This window comes from Stigmatopora argus, chromosome 12 (genome assembly GCF_051989625.1).
Source record: "Stigmatopora argus isolate UIUO_Sarg chromosome 12, RoL_Sarg_1.0, whole genome shotgun sequence".
NCBI lineage: Eukaryota > Metazoa > Chordata > Actinopteri > Syngnathiformes > Syngnathidae > Stigmatopora > Stigmatopora argus.
Genome location: NC_135398.1, coordinates 5,305,326 through 5,321,731, shown reverse-complemented (window position 1 = coordinate 5,321,731; position 16,406 = coordinate 5,305,326). Strand labels below are relative to the sequence as shown.

Below are 16,406 nucleotides of genomic sequence, written 5' to 3'. Positions count from 1 at the left end.
TTTTTCTGTCTCATTTTGGGCAGCTGGCTTTGATTGAGCTCTTAGCTATTACTTCCTCCTGACTGGGCCTCTGACATGTCCTACCCTGAGGACACGCACACACGCGCACACGCACATTCAAAAGATAACCTCCGACCTCACCCCAATCTGTCTACTGCTCCACCCCGAGCCCAGGTGGATGGGGGTAAACAGAGCGACTGAACTTTCACTCACCCTTCACACCCAACCCCCACTTGTTCATTCACTCCTAGCCTCAGCACACCTGAAAAAACCTGCCAATTCACCCCACCTATTTCCTGCCAGGGCCCAAAGAATAGCGCACCTCTGAGCCAGTCCTGGAAGTAGTGCAGCCACATGCGGGGCAGCTTGCCGTCGCTGTCTCGGACCACCGATCTGACCGAGTTGAAGGCGTTGTGTAGTTGGATCAGCAGTCTCTGCGAGCGGGCGTAATCGAATCCGTCCGTGGTAACCAGATACATGTTGTAGAAGGAGAAGTATTTGAACTGGGCGTCGATGAAGTCGTACTCCTTGGTGTCGCGTGGAACAATGTCCGTCAGGTAGAGGCCGTCGTGCACCATGGTGGTCCCGTAGAGACTGAGGCCAAGGAGACCCAGGAAGAGGATGAAAACGATAGCTTTGCTTTTGGGGTTCAGAAGAAGCGGGGCGTATTTCTCCCTGGCAAAGTGGGACAGGTTCCAGTGGAGGAATGGGAGGGGGACACACTTTTTGCCTAATTTAGAGTCCTCTACTTGGGCCAGGAGGTCTCGGGTGGAGCTGGATGTTGGGGTGAATAGCTGGGAACCATAGGGATCCTGAACAGGGGTAGATGGAGTAGGTGGAATAGCTAGAAGGGGTAAAACAGGGGAAGTGTTAGAACAGATCACGCTACTTTGTCGGGAGTTTGGTATCGCTGCGCGTTTACCTTGTGAATGGGAGGTAGGACACAGGATGATGGAAGTCGGACTGGTTGAGATCTGGGACGTGGGCGGCAGAATGGTAACAATGTGCTGCCCGGCGGCGTCGCACTGTGTGAAAGCTTGCACCGTAGTGGTGATCTGTGTGCTGGTGGTGATGGTGGAGCCCGAGGTGTACTGACGCGAGGCCGGCGCCTGGTTCTGCTCGGCGCCGTCCGACAACTCGTGCGGGGACAGGTGGATAACCCGGTCGGCGCAAGGGCTGTACAGACAGCACAGGACGTCCAAGCGCTTGTCCTCGCGCCGATGGAGGTCCAAGCTGAGGATGGCGGGGAAGATGAGCAGCACCATGGCGAAATTAAACACCACCACAATGGCAGCCTGCGAGTAAAAAGGGAGGAAATGAGATTGAATGAATTTGATGTATTTTGTCGCCAGTGGCACTGAAACCAAATGAGTAAATTCCATTCAAATGTTTTAAACAGCCTGACCATTTAGACTGAGTGACAGCAATAGGAAATGTCATTGTTATTTTTTTTTCCTAGCTATTCTACCTTAACCTTAATTTGCAACATTGACACAAAAGTTCATACTGTTCAAAAATATTCATCTCATATTTGCATTATTTCACTGGAAAATATATTTGTGTTTACAGCCCAAAGAAGCCATTTTTGAGAGATACGGACCAAACTGTGATTTTTTTTAGCAGACCGTTACGACCTGATACACATACCCAATACATATATTCTATATGAGTACTGTATGTATATTTGACCGGGCTCTCTGTGGGCAAGCATACGTATGATGTGGCCCACGATGAAAACAAGTTAGACATCCATGTTCTAAACAGAGGACCAGGAACATTAAGCAGGCCATGCAAGGAAAAACAGAGCAGGAGGTAAAGCTCTAGAACTGTTAGTTAGATAGCAGGGAGGAGGGGGTAGGAAAAATATACATATATGCTGCGAGTCTGAGCGAAACCATCACCCTTCAGCAGCCCCCCAAGCTGACGTCCTGACTGGCTGCGGTTTGCACTGTGTCTACTACCGCCAGTGTGTATTTGTGTGTTACGGACCACCCACGGTTAAGTCACAGATCAGAGCAGAGTGCAACGACGCCCGGTGATATACGGATCCGAGTGCTCCCCGGTTTGCTCGGACTCTTCCGCATAGCCCGCGCAAACGCACCATTGTAAAAAAGGAAAAAAAGTTGCCGCTGTCAGTGCAGTAGCTCCAAAAAGGGGAACAAAGGATTTCCCTGCTCTGAATAAATGTCACTTCTTAAGTTATCCCCTTCATTTTCAAAGGAGCCGCAGGCCTCTTGTGGCGTAATTGTGTTTATTGCTTTGCATAGTAGAAGGGAAAAAAACAGAACGTGCATACCTGTAAGGAGAAAGCTCGCAGGGCTGGAATGGGCACGAGTGCAGCCATGAAGAAGGCGATCATGTTGTTGATGGAAGTCAGAGCCACGCTGGTGCCAGTGCGACGCAAGCAGTCTCCGGTTCGTTCCTGGAAGAGAGGATACATTTTAGAGGAGACGAAGGAAAGACAGAAGAAAAGAACTGAAGAGGGAACTTACCTTAAAGGGAATGTTACTCCCAGCCTCTGTGAAGGAGTGAGCCAAAAGAAACATGTCATCCACACCAATTCCAAGTGCCAGGAAGGGAAGCACCTGGGATGAGTAACACAAGGGGTCAGATGGAGTACTCAGCATCACAACCCTGTTTTTATATGTAACAGTAATGTCTTATGGATATAAAATGACTTAGATTACAACATTCATTCAAATATTTGTTCCATGATGTTGTATCTATCTCATTACTTTGTAAGATCCCTTCGCTGGACTCGTTTGAGTTTGTGGATGTTATTTTTTTTTGCCCCACTAAATTCCCAGGTGCTAAATTCATGACTTATACCTAAAAAAAACAGCCTCTCATTGCTGCCGAATAAAGGACTAGTTGTCCATGCTGTTACCTGAGTGGTAGCAGCATTGAAGGAAAGTCCCAGCAGGGAGCAGAGACCGAGTCCCGCAGCGACCGACAGGGCCACCAGGAGTACGCCGGCCAGCCCCACGGCCCCCTGGGACTTGGCGCAGTCCCACCTTAGCATGGTGACGCAGGCGTAGGCCAGCTGGGAAGAAGGCACACGTGTGTTAAATCTTCAGTAATCCGACAATCGGAGTGGCCTTAGCCAAACTTGATGGACAAATCAAATGCTCTCCCTACCATAAGCAGGTAGCCACCGGCCACCCGTAGGACGCTGACATCGGAAAAGGACTTCATTATGTCGTTGAGGGTGGTAGTGGAGAAGGCATGGATAGACTGGCTGGAGTTAGACGGGATACTCTGGTGGACCACCTGAGGGATAAAGCGACAACAAAGTTATTCCAAATCTCCTCCATGCCAGCCAGTCTAAATGCTATTAGCATTACACAAAAGAAAGCAAAGCACAGTGTTGGATGCCATTACATACATTCTGCACGTTGTTTATTTAACATGAAAGAGTCCAGTACCACCAGTGCTTGCACGTCCCTTTCAACGCTGTCGTATTTAAGAGCACCCCCCCTAAACCAAAAAAGCCCTTTGAAAGAGATCACAAATGTGTGTGTGTTTTCACATGTGCGAGAGTGTGTACGTATGACAACCGAGGAGTAATGAGCACAGATGCCAGAGGTTGCAGTGTCAAAGGTGAAAGGAATAGGGATCACATGACTCTGAAGGCCGCCACTAACTTATCTTTTTTGCTCATATATCATTGTCATTACATTTTTAATCTATAGTTGTGGTTTCTTGTCTTTTTGATTCTTCAGTTTTTAGATTTTTTGGATTTTCGCATTGTGATAGCACAATACTTGCCTCCCCAAAAAGCATAATTCCCCCGCCCTCCCGCCCTCTACGCTTAGCCCCAAAGTCGTGGGTGTCAGCTATCAGAGCAACAGCTTGTTCCCATAACGAGGGCTCTGACAGTGAGAGATGATTGGCCTACCACACACACACAAACACACGCACACAGATCCTCAACTTGCTTACAAGGAAGCTGACGAAATTCCAACACGAGTGGCGGCAGTGTGCGTAAGAACATGGAAACATCTCATTGCATGACTCCACATACGAGCGTTTTTAGAAATGCTACTGTGGTTTAAAAAGCATAAAAAACAACTCACTATCTTTTCCCCTAAAAATGAGTTTTGAAAATTAACACAGTACAGGTAAACCAAAACTTTTACAGAATATTAACCAGCGTACCTCCACGAATTTCCGTTGCCATGACTCCAAGATGGCCGTCGCCTTCTCTTCATTCCAGTTGATGTCGTGGATCTCGTAATCGTCTTTAAAGTGCTCATACAGCTGTTTAGGGCTCATCAACAGATACATAGTTTGAAGAGCCTCGGCGCTACAGAGAAAAAAAGAACGGCAAAACGTATTAAATACAGCAACTTTTTGTCTGCAGTGTTTACAAAAAAAAGAGGTGTTAGTGTTGACAGTAAAAATGAGAATACTTCTTTTGTCGTCACTGTTTCTTAATCCTGTATATTGAACCAAGGCACTGTGTTCTGTTTTGAGATGCGCTAAATACATTTACATGTACAAACTGAATTTGACATGTGAGTCATTTGACTTTGATCACAAAACCATTTGAAAGATTCCAGTTACAAAGAAGTCAATGACGGGGCTGCGGGGCATCCGCACCTGCGCCAAAAAACATCAACTCTCTGAAGCATGAGAAAGAAGGTCAAACTCACCTCATCAAAGCATCCTGGGTGTTCTTCACGCGCCCTCCCAAGATCAGCTCTTCCTGCCAGTGCATAAACTTCTGGCTAAAACCGTGGCAACCGCCTTGCAAGCGTCCGGCGATGTCAGGAGACTACAAGGCATAGACAAACGCGATGAGCCACTCGGAAGACTGGACTCTCCCCTGGTAAATGATGTGTGGGCTGCACGCATACCTCCAATTGTTCCTTGTTGGGGGCACTGAGAGGGCAGTCGGGATCCGATGGATCCAGACAAGGCCTGTTCATATAAGCGTGGCCAACCTGGGGAATCGCAGAGTCACGGGCAATGCATTAATCCGCTAGGGTAAATCGCGGAGATCCTATGAGCAAGTGAAGTGAAATCCCACCTGGGCTTTGTCCAACATCTCCTTAAATCCTTCCAGAGATGTGAACTGACTCAGTTCCTCCATGAGCTTGACTGGATCTAGGTTCATCCACTGGATGTCTGGCATACCCCTGCGGAGCAAGCACCGATGATCAACACTAACCCAAACACATCCTCTAAAAGCTCTAGAACCAAAAGCCTCGTGCACCCTGGTTAAGCAAAAACGCGTTTAGTCCGCTTAAATGCTCCCCTCCTCTCAGCAGATACAGGATAAAATGGCCTTTATTATCCCATTTCACACTGCCACAATGCCCAGGGGAAAGGCACGGTGGCTTCCATTCCACAATGCCCTGCACTGAGTCATAACAATTACCTCTGCCTCTTAAACATCTTGATACGTTTCACCTACGCACAAGGGGAAAAATACAGTCAAAAGTTCAGACTCACACTAGAATACCTGGCTTTAAATTCCCGGAAGAACACCCGAGTATCCTAACTTGACAGCTTTACAAAGGGATATCTCGAATAATCGATGAATCCGCATTAGCCTTTTGAAGAAAATCCTTCCAAGACTGGATTGAAATGCAAGTATTTATGATTCAAACTGCATTATATTACAGGAACCTATCATTTACTCCAATAAAGCAGATTTGTTAAGAACAGTTTGGTTGAATTAATCTGTTAAGTTAGATAAATATCTTTATTAACAGCTATTACCTCTCCTCAAGACAAGAATTCACTGTCAGCAAAAGAAAGAAGTTTAAGATGCTCTCTAACTAAATGAAGCTCAGTCCCTTTTTTTGTTCACACATCATTATGGTTCCATCTCACTCTGGATGGGAACCATAAGAAGAAGAAGTGTGGCTCTGCTCCCTGTTTTCAAATCCTCCTACAATTAATAATAAATAAACATCAATAGATGCTGGGAAGGCAGCGTGCAGTATATTCAGAAGATTTGGCCCTCTCGAGTGGAGTGGGAGCGCCGAACATTGTTGGCCCTTGCGGGAGCATAAACTAATTTGCAAAGAAAGCTCAGCCGTATAGTCTCTTTTATAAATGAAGCCCTCAATTGAAATATCACTTCTGGCTCTGGAGAACTTTTGGAATAGAGAGTAAAAAAAAAAAAAATACGCCCCAGACTTCAATGTTAACCGTCTTGTTGCCTCTCTCTGTCTTTCTCGAGGGACTTGAGGTTTGAATGCGGCCCATTTTATTTGTTGGACAACTTGGGGAGCTGGGAGCGCGGGGGTATTACCATGAGAATGGCGAGTGTTCGCCGCGAGCTGACAAAGCCGGGGCACCCCCAACTCCCAACCCTACCTCCCTCTTTCCTCCGGGGCCCCTGCACTGATGGACACTCACTCGTAAACTGAAAGAATGCTTACCATTGTCTGACCCAAAGGGCTCCCCTGCCACCACCACCACCACCACCACCACCACCACCACCTCCCCGCCCTCCTTCCCTCTACCAGCCCACCATCTCTCCCTCGGTGCCTCACTTTCTCTTTTTGAATTTCTCTGCCGGGACACACCCCACGGCCCCCTCGACTACTCCAATCCTAAAAGAACTCTATTACTGACCACTGCTGTCAGTCACAGCACTCACTGACAGCCTGACTGTATCTTTCCATACAGTGTGTGGTAAACATTCATAACAGCCCCCAAAAAGTCTGCAATGGCGTCTCTAGAGGTTGCGAGGCATCAAGAAAAAAAATATTGCCAGTCAACGTAATGGCTAACAGAACTATAAAACAGGTAAATATGAATTTCATCATCTTTATGATAAAATGGGATGAAAACACATTTGCTTACTTAATGACTTACTTAATGTAACTTTGGTTTCAAAAGTGCCCAAGGCATGCCATTTTAATGTATGCAACATATTTCTATATTTTAAAAAGGCAAATAATAATTTGAGATATGACACTAAAATGAAAATTTTAAATTCTACCATTTCACCAGTTGCTGTGACTAAGAAAAATAAATTAATATAAAATCCTGTATAGGGGCTAAGAGGCGATAGCTGCTGTGATTTCACCCATTGACGTCACTTCTTAACATAAGTGCAACTGTTAAAAAAGATGTTCCCCCTCAAATGGCGTCTTCAGCATATTATTACGTCTGTTATAAACAAAGCTAATAAAAACCATAGTAAAAACTTTATTGCCTTAAATATTCCATCACTTACGGTAAATAGGCGGACCCTCCTTGGAGCTTGGCCCCTTCCCAAAAACAGTCCAACGGGGTGATTATCATACAAGGGAATAGCTTGTCAATCATCTGTTAACAGAAAAATAGCAACATTTGTATTCGCTTGAATAGAAAACGTACGAAATAATGAAATGCGATTAAACATACCCTTTCGATCATGACATTTTCAATTATGGGAACTCCAGATTTATAGCATATTTTGTTGAGATCCCACGACCTGTGCACAAAAACATACAAAATTAACAATTTTTATCAAACAAAAAACAGGATATCGCTCACTTACTTTCCAAACAGGGACACCTGGACCTTGCTGGCTGACAGCGCAGCTTCCATGTGCACCAGCAAAGCCTCCTGGGTAAGAATATCGGTGCCCTCTTCTTTGGGGGTCTGGATGAGCATCTGTGAGGTAAATATGGACTCCTCCCCTTGCTTCTCCCTGGTGTAGCGAAGCTCCTGACTCACCCGACTACCAGCTAGAAGAAAAAAAAATCCTTAAATAAATAGGCCATCATTTTGGATTCACACATGACTTTAGGTATCCATCAGTGTTCCCCCATTTGGCAGTATTAAACAAAAGTGTGCTCATATATTTGCACATGAACGCGCACACGTGTGTATCGAGCAACGCCCTTGGCCCTCGCCAGTGTTGGTTTTGAAGGCACTTCACACAAGGCAGAGTCTGGCCAAGAGAAATGACTAATGCAGCTTCACATTGGCTCCTTCTGCGAAACAGATGTGCCCTGTTACTTTGTTAAAAAAAAGTCCCCTGATCCCCCGCATCCCACTCAGCATGGCAGATACAATCACCTAGTTGAAATCCATGAAAAATCACCCCATTTGTCTTCATGTTAAATTCATCTGCAGGGGTCTCTGATGCTAGGCTAAGATGCAAATGTACCGAAATAACATATAATCGGAATTGTAGCGTTTTGTACACAATGAGAAATTTATTGAACCTGGTAAAAATGAGGAACTCATTGGAAACGGAACCATTTACATGAATATTTTAACATTTTTCTTAATAAAAGCTGTCATTTAATCCATTTTAACTGACTCGACTAGGAAGAATAGGAATAACATTGTTTAAAAAGTTCTGGTTCTTCATATTGGCGTAAGTCTTCCCGTGTAGAATTTGCTCAAACCTTTGTCCCCGATCTAAAAACATGCATTTTAGGTTCTCAAAGACAAAAAAATGTTCATGAATATGAGAGTGAATGGCTCTTCAAAGTCAATTGGAGCCCGAATGAATGGATTTTTTAAAGTATTGCAATGTACTCTAATGGGATGCCAGTCAATGTACTTCAATTTTTGCTCCTTAAAACCAACATATTGGAGATGGCTTGCTGTGCATAGAAATGGAGGATGAAAGACATAAAGGCAAATTAAGACAAGTAAATGGATTTGATTAAAGGCGCTACGTCAAAGCGACGATGAAGCCATGAAGAGGAGTGCGAGACGAGCAACGGATGAAAGAGGAGAAGAGGAATGCTTGGCTGTGTGTGTGTGTGTGTGTGTGCTATATACGCTCCAGCCTCCTAATTACAGGAGAAAAGAGTTTGCCAGCCGGGGGGGATCTGTGCCTGTGCCAAGTGGACATGAAACATGCCGCGCCGGATCACCGAGGGCCCGTCTGCCCCTCTCTCGCTGTCCCTCTACATGACAATGCCAGAAGTAGATTGAGGACGGGAGGGGGGGGAATGTGGGAAGCTTTGGAGAAGTAGCTCCTCCTTAATTCTAACACTTGTCACTTTTGTAGTCACTTTCACGACTTTGCAGTCGATCCTGGCCATGTATCTCTTAACTCCTTGCAAAAGTAGGCTACATTGTAAAGCGATCATGCATTGGACACCATTGTGGAGTACCGAAATGATGACTAGAGTTTTATGCGTTGTTAACGTGTGTTAAAATAGCAGTCGTGTGACGAGAATGTCAACACCACCCTGCAGAAAAAAAAACTCAGCATGAAGACGACACCTTTTCACCAATCTGGTGTCCTACAAGTGCAATCAGTGGATTTAAGAAGGTACCTCATAGTTTAATCTGTCTGTCCTGGATTGGTTGGAACAAAGACCAGGACCCAGTGAGGTCCTCGAGGACCGGTTTGCCCACCCCTGCTTTAGAACATTTTTGGATTTGTTGTGTCTTGGTCCTGGTGGAGAAACCAGGATGGTGGATTTCCCATCAGGGCATTTATATGTTTTACAATAAACTTCTATTGTGAATATTATAATAATATTATGTTTAGCACTATTCTTACTCATCTAAAAATATCGGCATTGGATCGGTGTGGGCAAAACACTTATTGAAAAAAAATCGTATCAGAAAATCAGGATTGGGACATCCAATTTCGTAAAAGTTAATAGTGAGAGAAAGGACTAATACTCTAAAACACATGTGTCAAAGTGGCGGCCCGGGGGGAAAATCTGGCCCACCGCATCATTTTGTGTGGCCCGGGAAAGTAAATCATGAGTGCCGACTTGCTGTTTTAGGATCAAATTAAAATGAAGAGTATAAATGTATGTTAAATTTCCTGATTTTCCCCCTTTTAAATCAATAATTGTAATGTTTTAATCATTTGTTTGTGTTTTTAGTTCAAAAATCATTTTGTGAAATCTAAAAATATATTTTTTTAAAAGCTAAAATAAACGTTTTAGATCTATAAAAAACTGAATATTCAGGGCTTTTAATCCAGTTCTTTTAATCCATTTATAAATTAAAAAAAAATCGAAATATTAATATTTAAAATGGTCCGGCGCACGTGAAATCAAGTTGACGTTAAAGCGACCCGCGAACCAACCCGAGTCTGACACCCTTGCTCTAAAACGTGCGTTCTATAAGTGGAACGTATCTAAACCGATAAATGGGTATTCACTGTACACTCGCAAGTTGTGCACCTCCCCCACGTGGCCTGAAATTGACGCCGTGTAAAAGAAAACAAACGACGAGGCTTATGAACGTGTGAGATCAGGTTGGACCTCGGGGAAAGGGGGTTGCAATATTCTTTCGCCGCGCTTTCAAGGCTTTAATTACCTTTGGTGCGTGCCGGGCCAGAGGATATCGCATCACCGCGTTTATTTGCAGTCGCCGCCGCGAAGCTCAACGCACCCCCCACTCCCAAATGGACATTCCGCTAAATGTTGACATAGAAGTTTTCATTTGGGGAGAACGGCAACAGTAGAAAAAGAGCGTTTAGGTCATTTCCTCACGGATCGCATTTGCACTAACTGGTGCTCACAGAGGGAGAACTGGATCTATTTTTAATACATGTATTATGAAAATTGCTTCTTTCAGGTGTTGTCAAGACCCTCTTAGAATTGTTTGTTCTTCTTATGACCAGGAAGTCAGCCATTTTGTTTTGAAGCAATCATTTGCCACTGTTCGCGCCAGATTTAAACGACAATCCATCGAGTTTCAGTATAATTTAAAACATCCCAGATTTGCAATAAGCAGAAGAATGACACTAGGATGAGTCCATTGCACTGATCTAACATATCACATTTCACTTCTTCAGGGAGTAAACTAATCAGGACTGGAACAATATTTATATATGATGCCTCAGTTGCTTCCGGATATGAGTAAGAACTCCACAAAAATCTCAACAATCAACAAATTAACTGTAATGACCTACGCTTGGAGACCTATGGCGAACTCCAAATGTATAAATACAAAACAGAACCCTGTCTATTGACAATGTGATATTTACCTTTTTTTCATGTTAACCTCTGTAGCGTCGGGATTTTTGATCCCAACAGGAACTGGGTGGCTTCAGCGAGAGAGACTCTGGCTCTGTAATTACAGGCCTCCTGAAGTAAATTATAGCTATTTGTGTCTCGTTCCTCCCATCTGGACCACCCAGGCGGCCCGATCCGCCCTCCTCTCTCCCTAGCTCTCTCGCTCTCTCGCTCTCTCTTTCCCTTGGTCCGGCCCCAAACACCTCAACTTTACAAATCACCACACTCACTCACTCCTGCTCAGCCCCAGATGGACCACTTGTCTTTTTCTTTTGAGTCTCATCTCGTCTTTCAGCACCGTCGTGTGTTTCCCCCCACTCGCAAACCGTGGACCGCAACTGTTCCCTGGAAAAAAATCTCCCCAGAGGCTAATAGAAAGAATATAGACCTTCAAGTGAGGAGATTGGGTGCTTGAAAGTCCAACAGGTTGCTTACGTTTGGGCCGTGATTTGTTACACGATTGAAGGTGAATCAAAAAGTCGGGGAAACGTCCCTGGAAACAGTGTCGTGAGTCTTTCAACATCTCAAGCAAAGAGTTACGACATTGAGAAGGAAAAGAGAAAAGTCAAAACAAGCCCTGACACGGCTTCATGACTTTTGACTTGAATTTTACAGATTTAATGTTTGGATGAACGTGTCTGGCCTGGCGTAATGGCTAACTTAAACAATCTCAATTATTTCCTCTCGTCATGACTGTTCTCTTCCGCCTTTAGCTTAAACTTGACAAACTGAGAGAATTTCCTCAAGACAAATGCCGCCAAAAACTGAGCTAGAAACCATATTTCTTCACTATTGGAGGGCCAGCCTGCCAACCACCTTATATATATATATATATATATATATATATATATATATATATATATATATATATATATATATATATATATATATATATATATATATATATATATATATATATATATATATATATATATATATTAGAAATAGAGAAAGAGACTAGCACCTATTTATCCAATTCTATTTCTTGTGGTGGTGTATAGGCCCAAGTCCCTTGTTTCAGGCCATGCTGGGTCAGGGCAGGCCACCTTCAAAGTTCAGTGTGGTAGATTAGCTGGATTAGGGGGGCCTCTGAAAGGCCCCACGCTGTTCTGGAGGAAGACCCGAGATGAGGAGGGCTGAACGTGACATGTAGGCTTTTTTTCTTCTTCTTACCTTCACCTTCTATACCAATGTCATGCTACCAAGCTATTTGACAACACATCTGTCACTTGGATAATTACGTTTAGCATTTTACAGAATAATTATAAGAATGATTGCTTTACTGTATATGACCTGCGACCGTACGCCAACCATTCCCGGGAGGACAACCTCTAATACATAGAGGAATGCAACTCTCTAGGAATATCTAAATCAAGTGGTCACATGTGGACTCATCAGAATTAGAACTGGCCCGGTTCCGTCTGCCCACACAGCCTGAAGTACGCTGCAGCGAGCAGATGGGCAGCCCCTCTAGACTAGAGTGCAGCTCTACTCCCAATGCACCACCCTTTTGTTGTCAGTAAACCCTTCAATTTCTTTCAGATGTTTCCCAACAAACAGAATAAAATAAAGCAGGATTTTTTCCCCTCTTCCCTCTTTCTCACAACAAAAAGCAAATGGACCAAAACGTTCCCAGCCTGTAAAACAATGCCAGACTCGACTGTGGGAGTGGGAATGGGAGGCTGGGAGGGGGCGCAAAAAAAGAGAGACAAGCTGGCATTTAGCTACCTTACCTATAGAAATACAGTGTAAGCTTTTTGTCCTCATCTGAATCTTCCTCAACTATTGTCGGATTAAATTAGAAGTTGACGTATTAAAATAAAATACGTGAGACGTGTACATGAAAAAGAGGCGCGTTTCCAGTAGAAAACAGAGAAAGCAACATAAAAAAAAATCTGTTTCACTTACATTCTATTCAGATGTGCCAGCGGTGTTAGCCATCACACATAAATTTCCACCAGGGCTGGCATTTAGGCACTTTCTATTTCCATATGTATAGGCTTGCCTCTGCTAATTATGCTAATCGCGGCCAGTGTTGGCCACTGTGAAAAATAGTCACATTAGACACTCCACTGACCGCTAATACTGCTTAATGTGTGGTTGAAACATACATTCATCCTAGCCTGAAAGGCAAAATTTTTCCACGTTGCTGGTCTCATTCAAAGCAGAAATGAATTTATTGAGCCCGGGAATTATTTCTTCTTCTTTTTTTTAACCCCTCCAACACACACTCTTTCTCTTACAAGCACCAAAAAAGTGTCCAGTTATCCTCCACGTCGAGGTTTTAATACAACCACGATGTAAAGCTGAAGGGAAATGGTGCAAGCTCAAAGGTGACTGGTGTCGCTTTATTCTGTGAATGGCAAAGACAAAAGGGAATGGCTCTTTGGCCAAAGACAGAGGGATTGCCATCCAATAATCATTGAGTTTTCATTACGGCACATTTTCTGAGTCGCTTCGTAGCTTTTACAGCCATCCATGTCCAAAGTCAGGAAAATATATGCATTATGTCACTTTACATTCTGTCTATAGTACGTAATTGAGAGAAATAGAGCACTACATGACAAACATGAAGTACAGCCCACTATTTTTATCTTTTTTTTAAAGACTCATTGAGGATTGACAGCGGCCGACAAGAGCAACTGTCCTCCATCCATCTCTGTCATTTTAAACCCATTTGCTGCCATTGAGCACAAAACAAGTCCAATCCATTTTGCCTAGGAGGACTGACAACCGTGTGCGGTCGATTGGTCGCCGGTCTTTTGGTCGCGGTCTTTTGGTCGCCCCGACCGCGACAACGGGCGACCAAAAGACCGGCGACAAAACAAGGTAAAACAACATGGTCTACGCAGCAATAAAAGCCAACAATGGCCATGAGCAGTTTCACTGAGCCGACGTGTGAGTGTAGAAGAGTTTGTATGTACATGCGTTGTCCCTTTAAGAAGCTACGTCAGTCAGGGTCTTAACAAGTTCTCCAACAAAAAACAATAAAAGTCCGGGAAATTTTGAGCTTTTCTTTAGCCTAATAATTACTAGGGCATTAAATATGACTAAATAGTAATTCGCAGTTTTGTATTTAGGGAATTTGAGCAACGATTTAAATGGTAATTATCACTTAACTTCTGGGCGACCAAAAGACCGGCAACCAAAAGATCGGCGACCAAAAGACCGGCGACCAATCGACCGTGTACCGCTGACAACAGTCATTCAAAAATTCCATTACTGAGATCAAGAGTCTGTTAGATTATTACTATTGCATTATTACCGTGAGTGAGCCATAAAAGAAAACAAGGGCAAACGTGTCACTTTAACATATGTCTAAAAGTTGCGCAATGTGATGTTCATTTGGGGGTGGTCCTATACCGGGAGATGCTGAGAAAGGCAAGGCGTGACTCAGGCTGAATGATGGAGTGTAAAAAAAAGAGGGGTGAAATCAACATTTGGAGGCTACCCAGATTAACTCTGCTCTTGTTTGTTCTCCCTACCAGTGAGGTCTTGGGCCCTGAGCGCTACGAGTTTATTTATCTAGCTGGGGTGCCCAGCGTGCACTATTCACCTCCAATAATGCCTTATAGAGCTCCCTTTCTCTGTCCAAACTGGGCCGCTGTGTGCAATTGCATGAATTGTAGCATTTACCTGCTGTGGTTTGTTTGTTTGGAAGGGGAGGCTGACGCTGGCAAAAAGTTCATTTGTTCAAACTCAGAGGTTTTTACTTTTTCTTCTTCCTCTCATCAAGCCTCATTTGAATGCAACTATACTGTACTGCATGCATATAGCTGTGGCCCTGAGCCCCCTACTCCTCCCTCTCGCATCCTCTTTATGGAACGTGTGGCTCGCCCGCTTGGCCTTTCCTCCACTGCACTCGTGTTTGGACAGTTGGAATCGCTGAACGCGTCTGTCACGGCTCACCTAAAACTCAGCTAGAAAGCATTTGTTTACAGAAACCATGAGGCCATTTCTATCTTTTTTTCCTACCCCACAGATGTTTTTTTTTAAACAGCAACACCTCACCACTCTCGGGAATGTAATATTTAAAAATGAGGCAAGGCAAGGCAAAAAAGTGTCAGCAAGTCATAAACTTTCAGTCTTCCTGTCTCAACCATCCCCCCCCTCTTCCCGGGTGTCTACTCCCATCACTCTTGCCTTCCTGCATCTTTTTTATTTCTACCGGCATCATTCATAGCCCCCCTACTGACAATACTGGAGTCACACTTTGCTAAGATCAACTTTCAAACTTGAAAGTGGGATAATGTTTGTTTGCAGGATCCAAATGTTGTGCATGCAGCTGTCATACAGTATTTTCTTTGCGGTCTTTGAGGGTCTCATCAGCCTCTTCATCACCACCGTTTTATACTACCACACTCAAACACTAAAGTCACTCAAGAGGAGGCAGGAAGCGTAAATTTCAACACACACAGCTGAAAAATCTGTTTGTGTACACAAAAGGTGACAAAAATGCCGGTGTGAACGTGTTGTCCCAAAACAACACCCTTCAACGTGGCGTTTTTGACACCCTAAAGGGCATCCATTTTTTGGGGGATCAATTAGCAGGAAACTATAATAAACTGTAACTGCAGAATTATCTACTTAGTTTACTTTAATTTTGTACTTTTGTCTTACCAATCATTTCATAATTAATTAGACAGGAATTTATTCTAAAAAATATTCACATCACATCTTTAAAATGCTATTTTTATTAAAAAATGATTCATTTAACCATGATATTTGCCATTTGTGTTTATTTCTGAATGAAATATTTTTCCCACGTACTTATTTTAGCCTCTTCTATATTCAATATTAAAATTCTTGCAAGGAAAGACTCCATATTCAGTTTTTAACTGCTGTGGCTATTATTTTCCTCACACTTGTATGCGAGTCAGGAAGTGTCCAATTCCTCCAAAACTAATCGAAACCATCAAAAGCCCTGCTTTGAGATAACGCCGGTCTTATCATCTTTTGTCATGCGGTTTGTATGCATCCGTGCGAGTGTTTACTTGAATTTGCGCATGCGAGAACTAACCGCTCCTTGTCTCACAACCACTTTACTCTTCATTGTGGCCCCTCGCAGCTTTGTGAATGGGCTATTGGTGGAAACAAGGCAGGCAGAAACTTTAGAAACATGGCCGCGGCCTCTTAAAGGCACAGCATTCCTTTTTAGGAACCCCCTTGCGCCACTGCAGTGCTCCCTCCCCATTCCTTCTTTAGTCCCACAGCAAAACAACTGGCACACAAACGTCTAAACATCTTTAAAAAAAAACATGGCCAGGCCAATTAGCTATAGAGTTAATCCGGAATCTTTACAGTGAAAGGAAAAAGAAACAAGTGCAACTTGTGTTGCTGCTGATAATGAATATATGTTAATGGTACAAAAAAGGTCTATATTCATCTATTAAATATCGAGCGTGCGACTTATGACAGTTCGTCTCAGGCCGGAGTCGTGTTGTCCCCCCACCC

The 16,406-nt window shown here is 43.7% G+C and overlaps 1 protein-coding gene across 3 annotated transcripts in view; it reads right to left on the bottom strand.

Annotated features, from left to right (window-relative positions):
- Positions 1 to 16,406, bottom strand: part of ptch2 (patched 2) — a 37,599-nt gene that overhangs the window by 9,139 nt on the left and 12,054 nt on the right. For 2 of the 3 annotated variants that reach the window (XM_077616074.1, XM_077616073.1), the window contains 13 exons: positions 7,505 to 7,694; positions 7,369 to 7,438; positions 7,199 to 7,290; positions 5,033 to 5,141; positions 4,860 to 4,946; positions 4,656 to 4,777; positions 4,159 to 4,306; positions 3,139 to 3,270; positions 2,888 to 3,043; positions 2,493 to 2,585; positions 2,297 to 2,422; positions 923 to 1,295; positions 323 to 844 (listed from right to left, as the gene is read on the bottom strand). In XM_077616074.1, coding sequence (XP_077472200.1) covers positions 323 to 844; positions 923 to 1,295; positions 2,297 to 2,422; positions 2,493 to 2,585; positions 2,888 to 3,043; positions 3,139 to 3,270; positions 4,159 to 4,306; positions 4,656 to 4,777; positions 4,860 to 4,946; positions 5,033 to 5,141; positions 7,199 to 7,290; positions 7,369 to 7,438; positions 7,505 to 7,620 — 2,146 coding nt within the window. In that variant the 5' untranslated portion in view covers positions 7,621 to 7,694. Of the gene's footprint in view, positions 1 to 322; positions 1,296 to 2,296; positions 2,423 to 2,492; positions 2,586 to 2,887; positions 3,044 to 3,138; positions 3,271 to 4,158; positions 4,307 to 4,655; positions 4,778 to 4,859; positions 4,947 to 5,032; positions 5,142 to 7,198; positions 7,291 to 7,368; positions 7,439 to 7,504; positions 7,695 to 16,406 lie in introns of all 3 variants that reach the window. The other variant, XM_077616072.1, reaches the window with a different exon arrangement.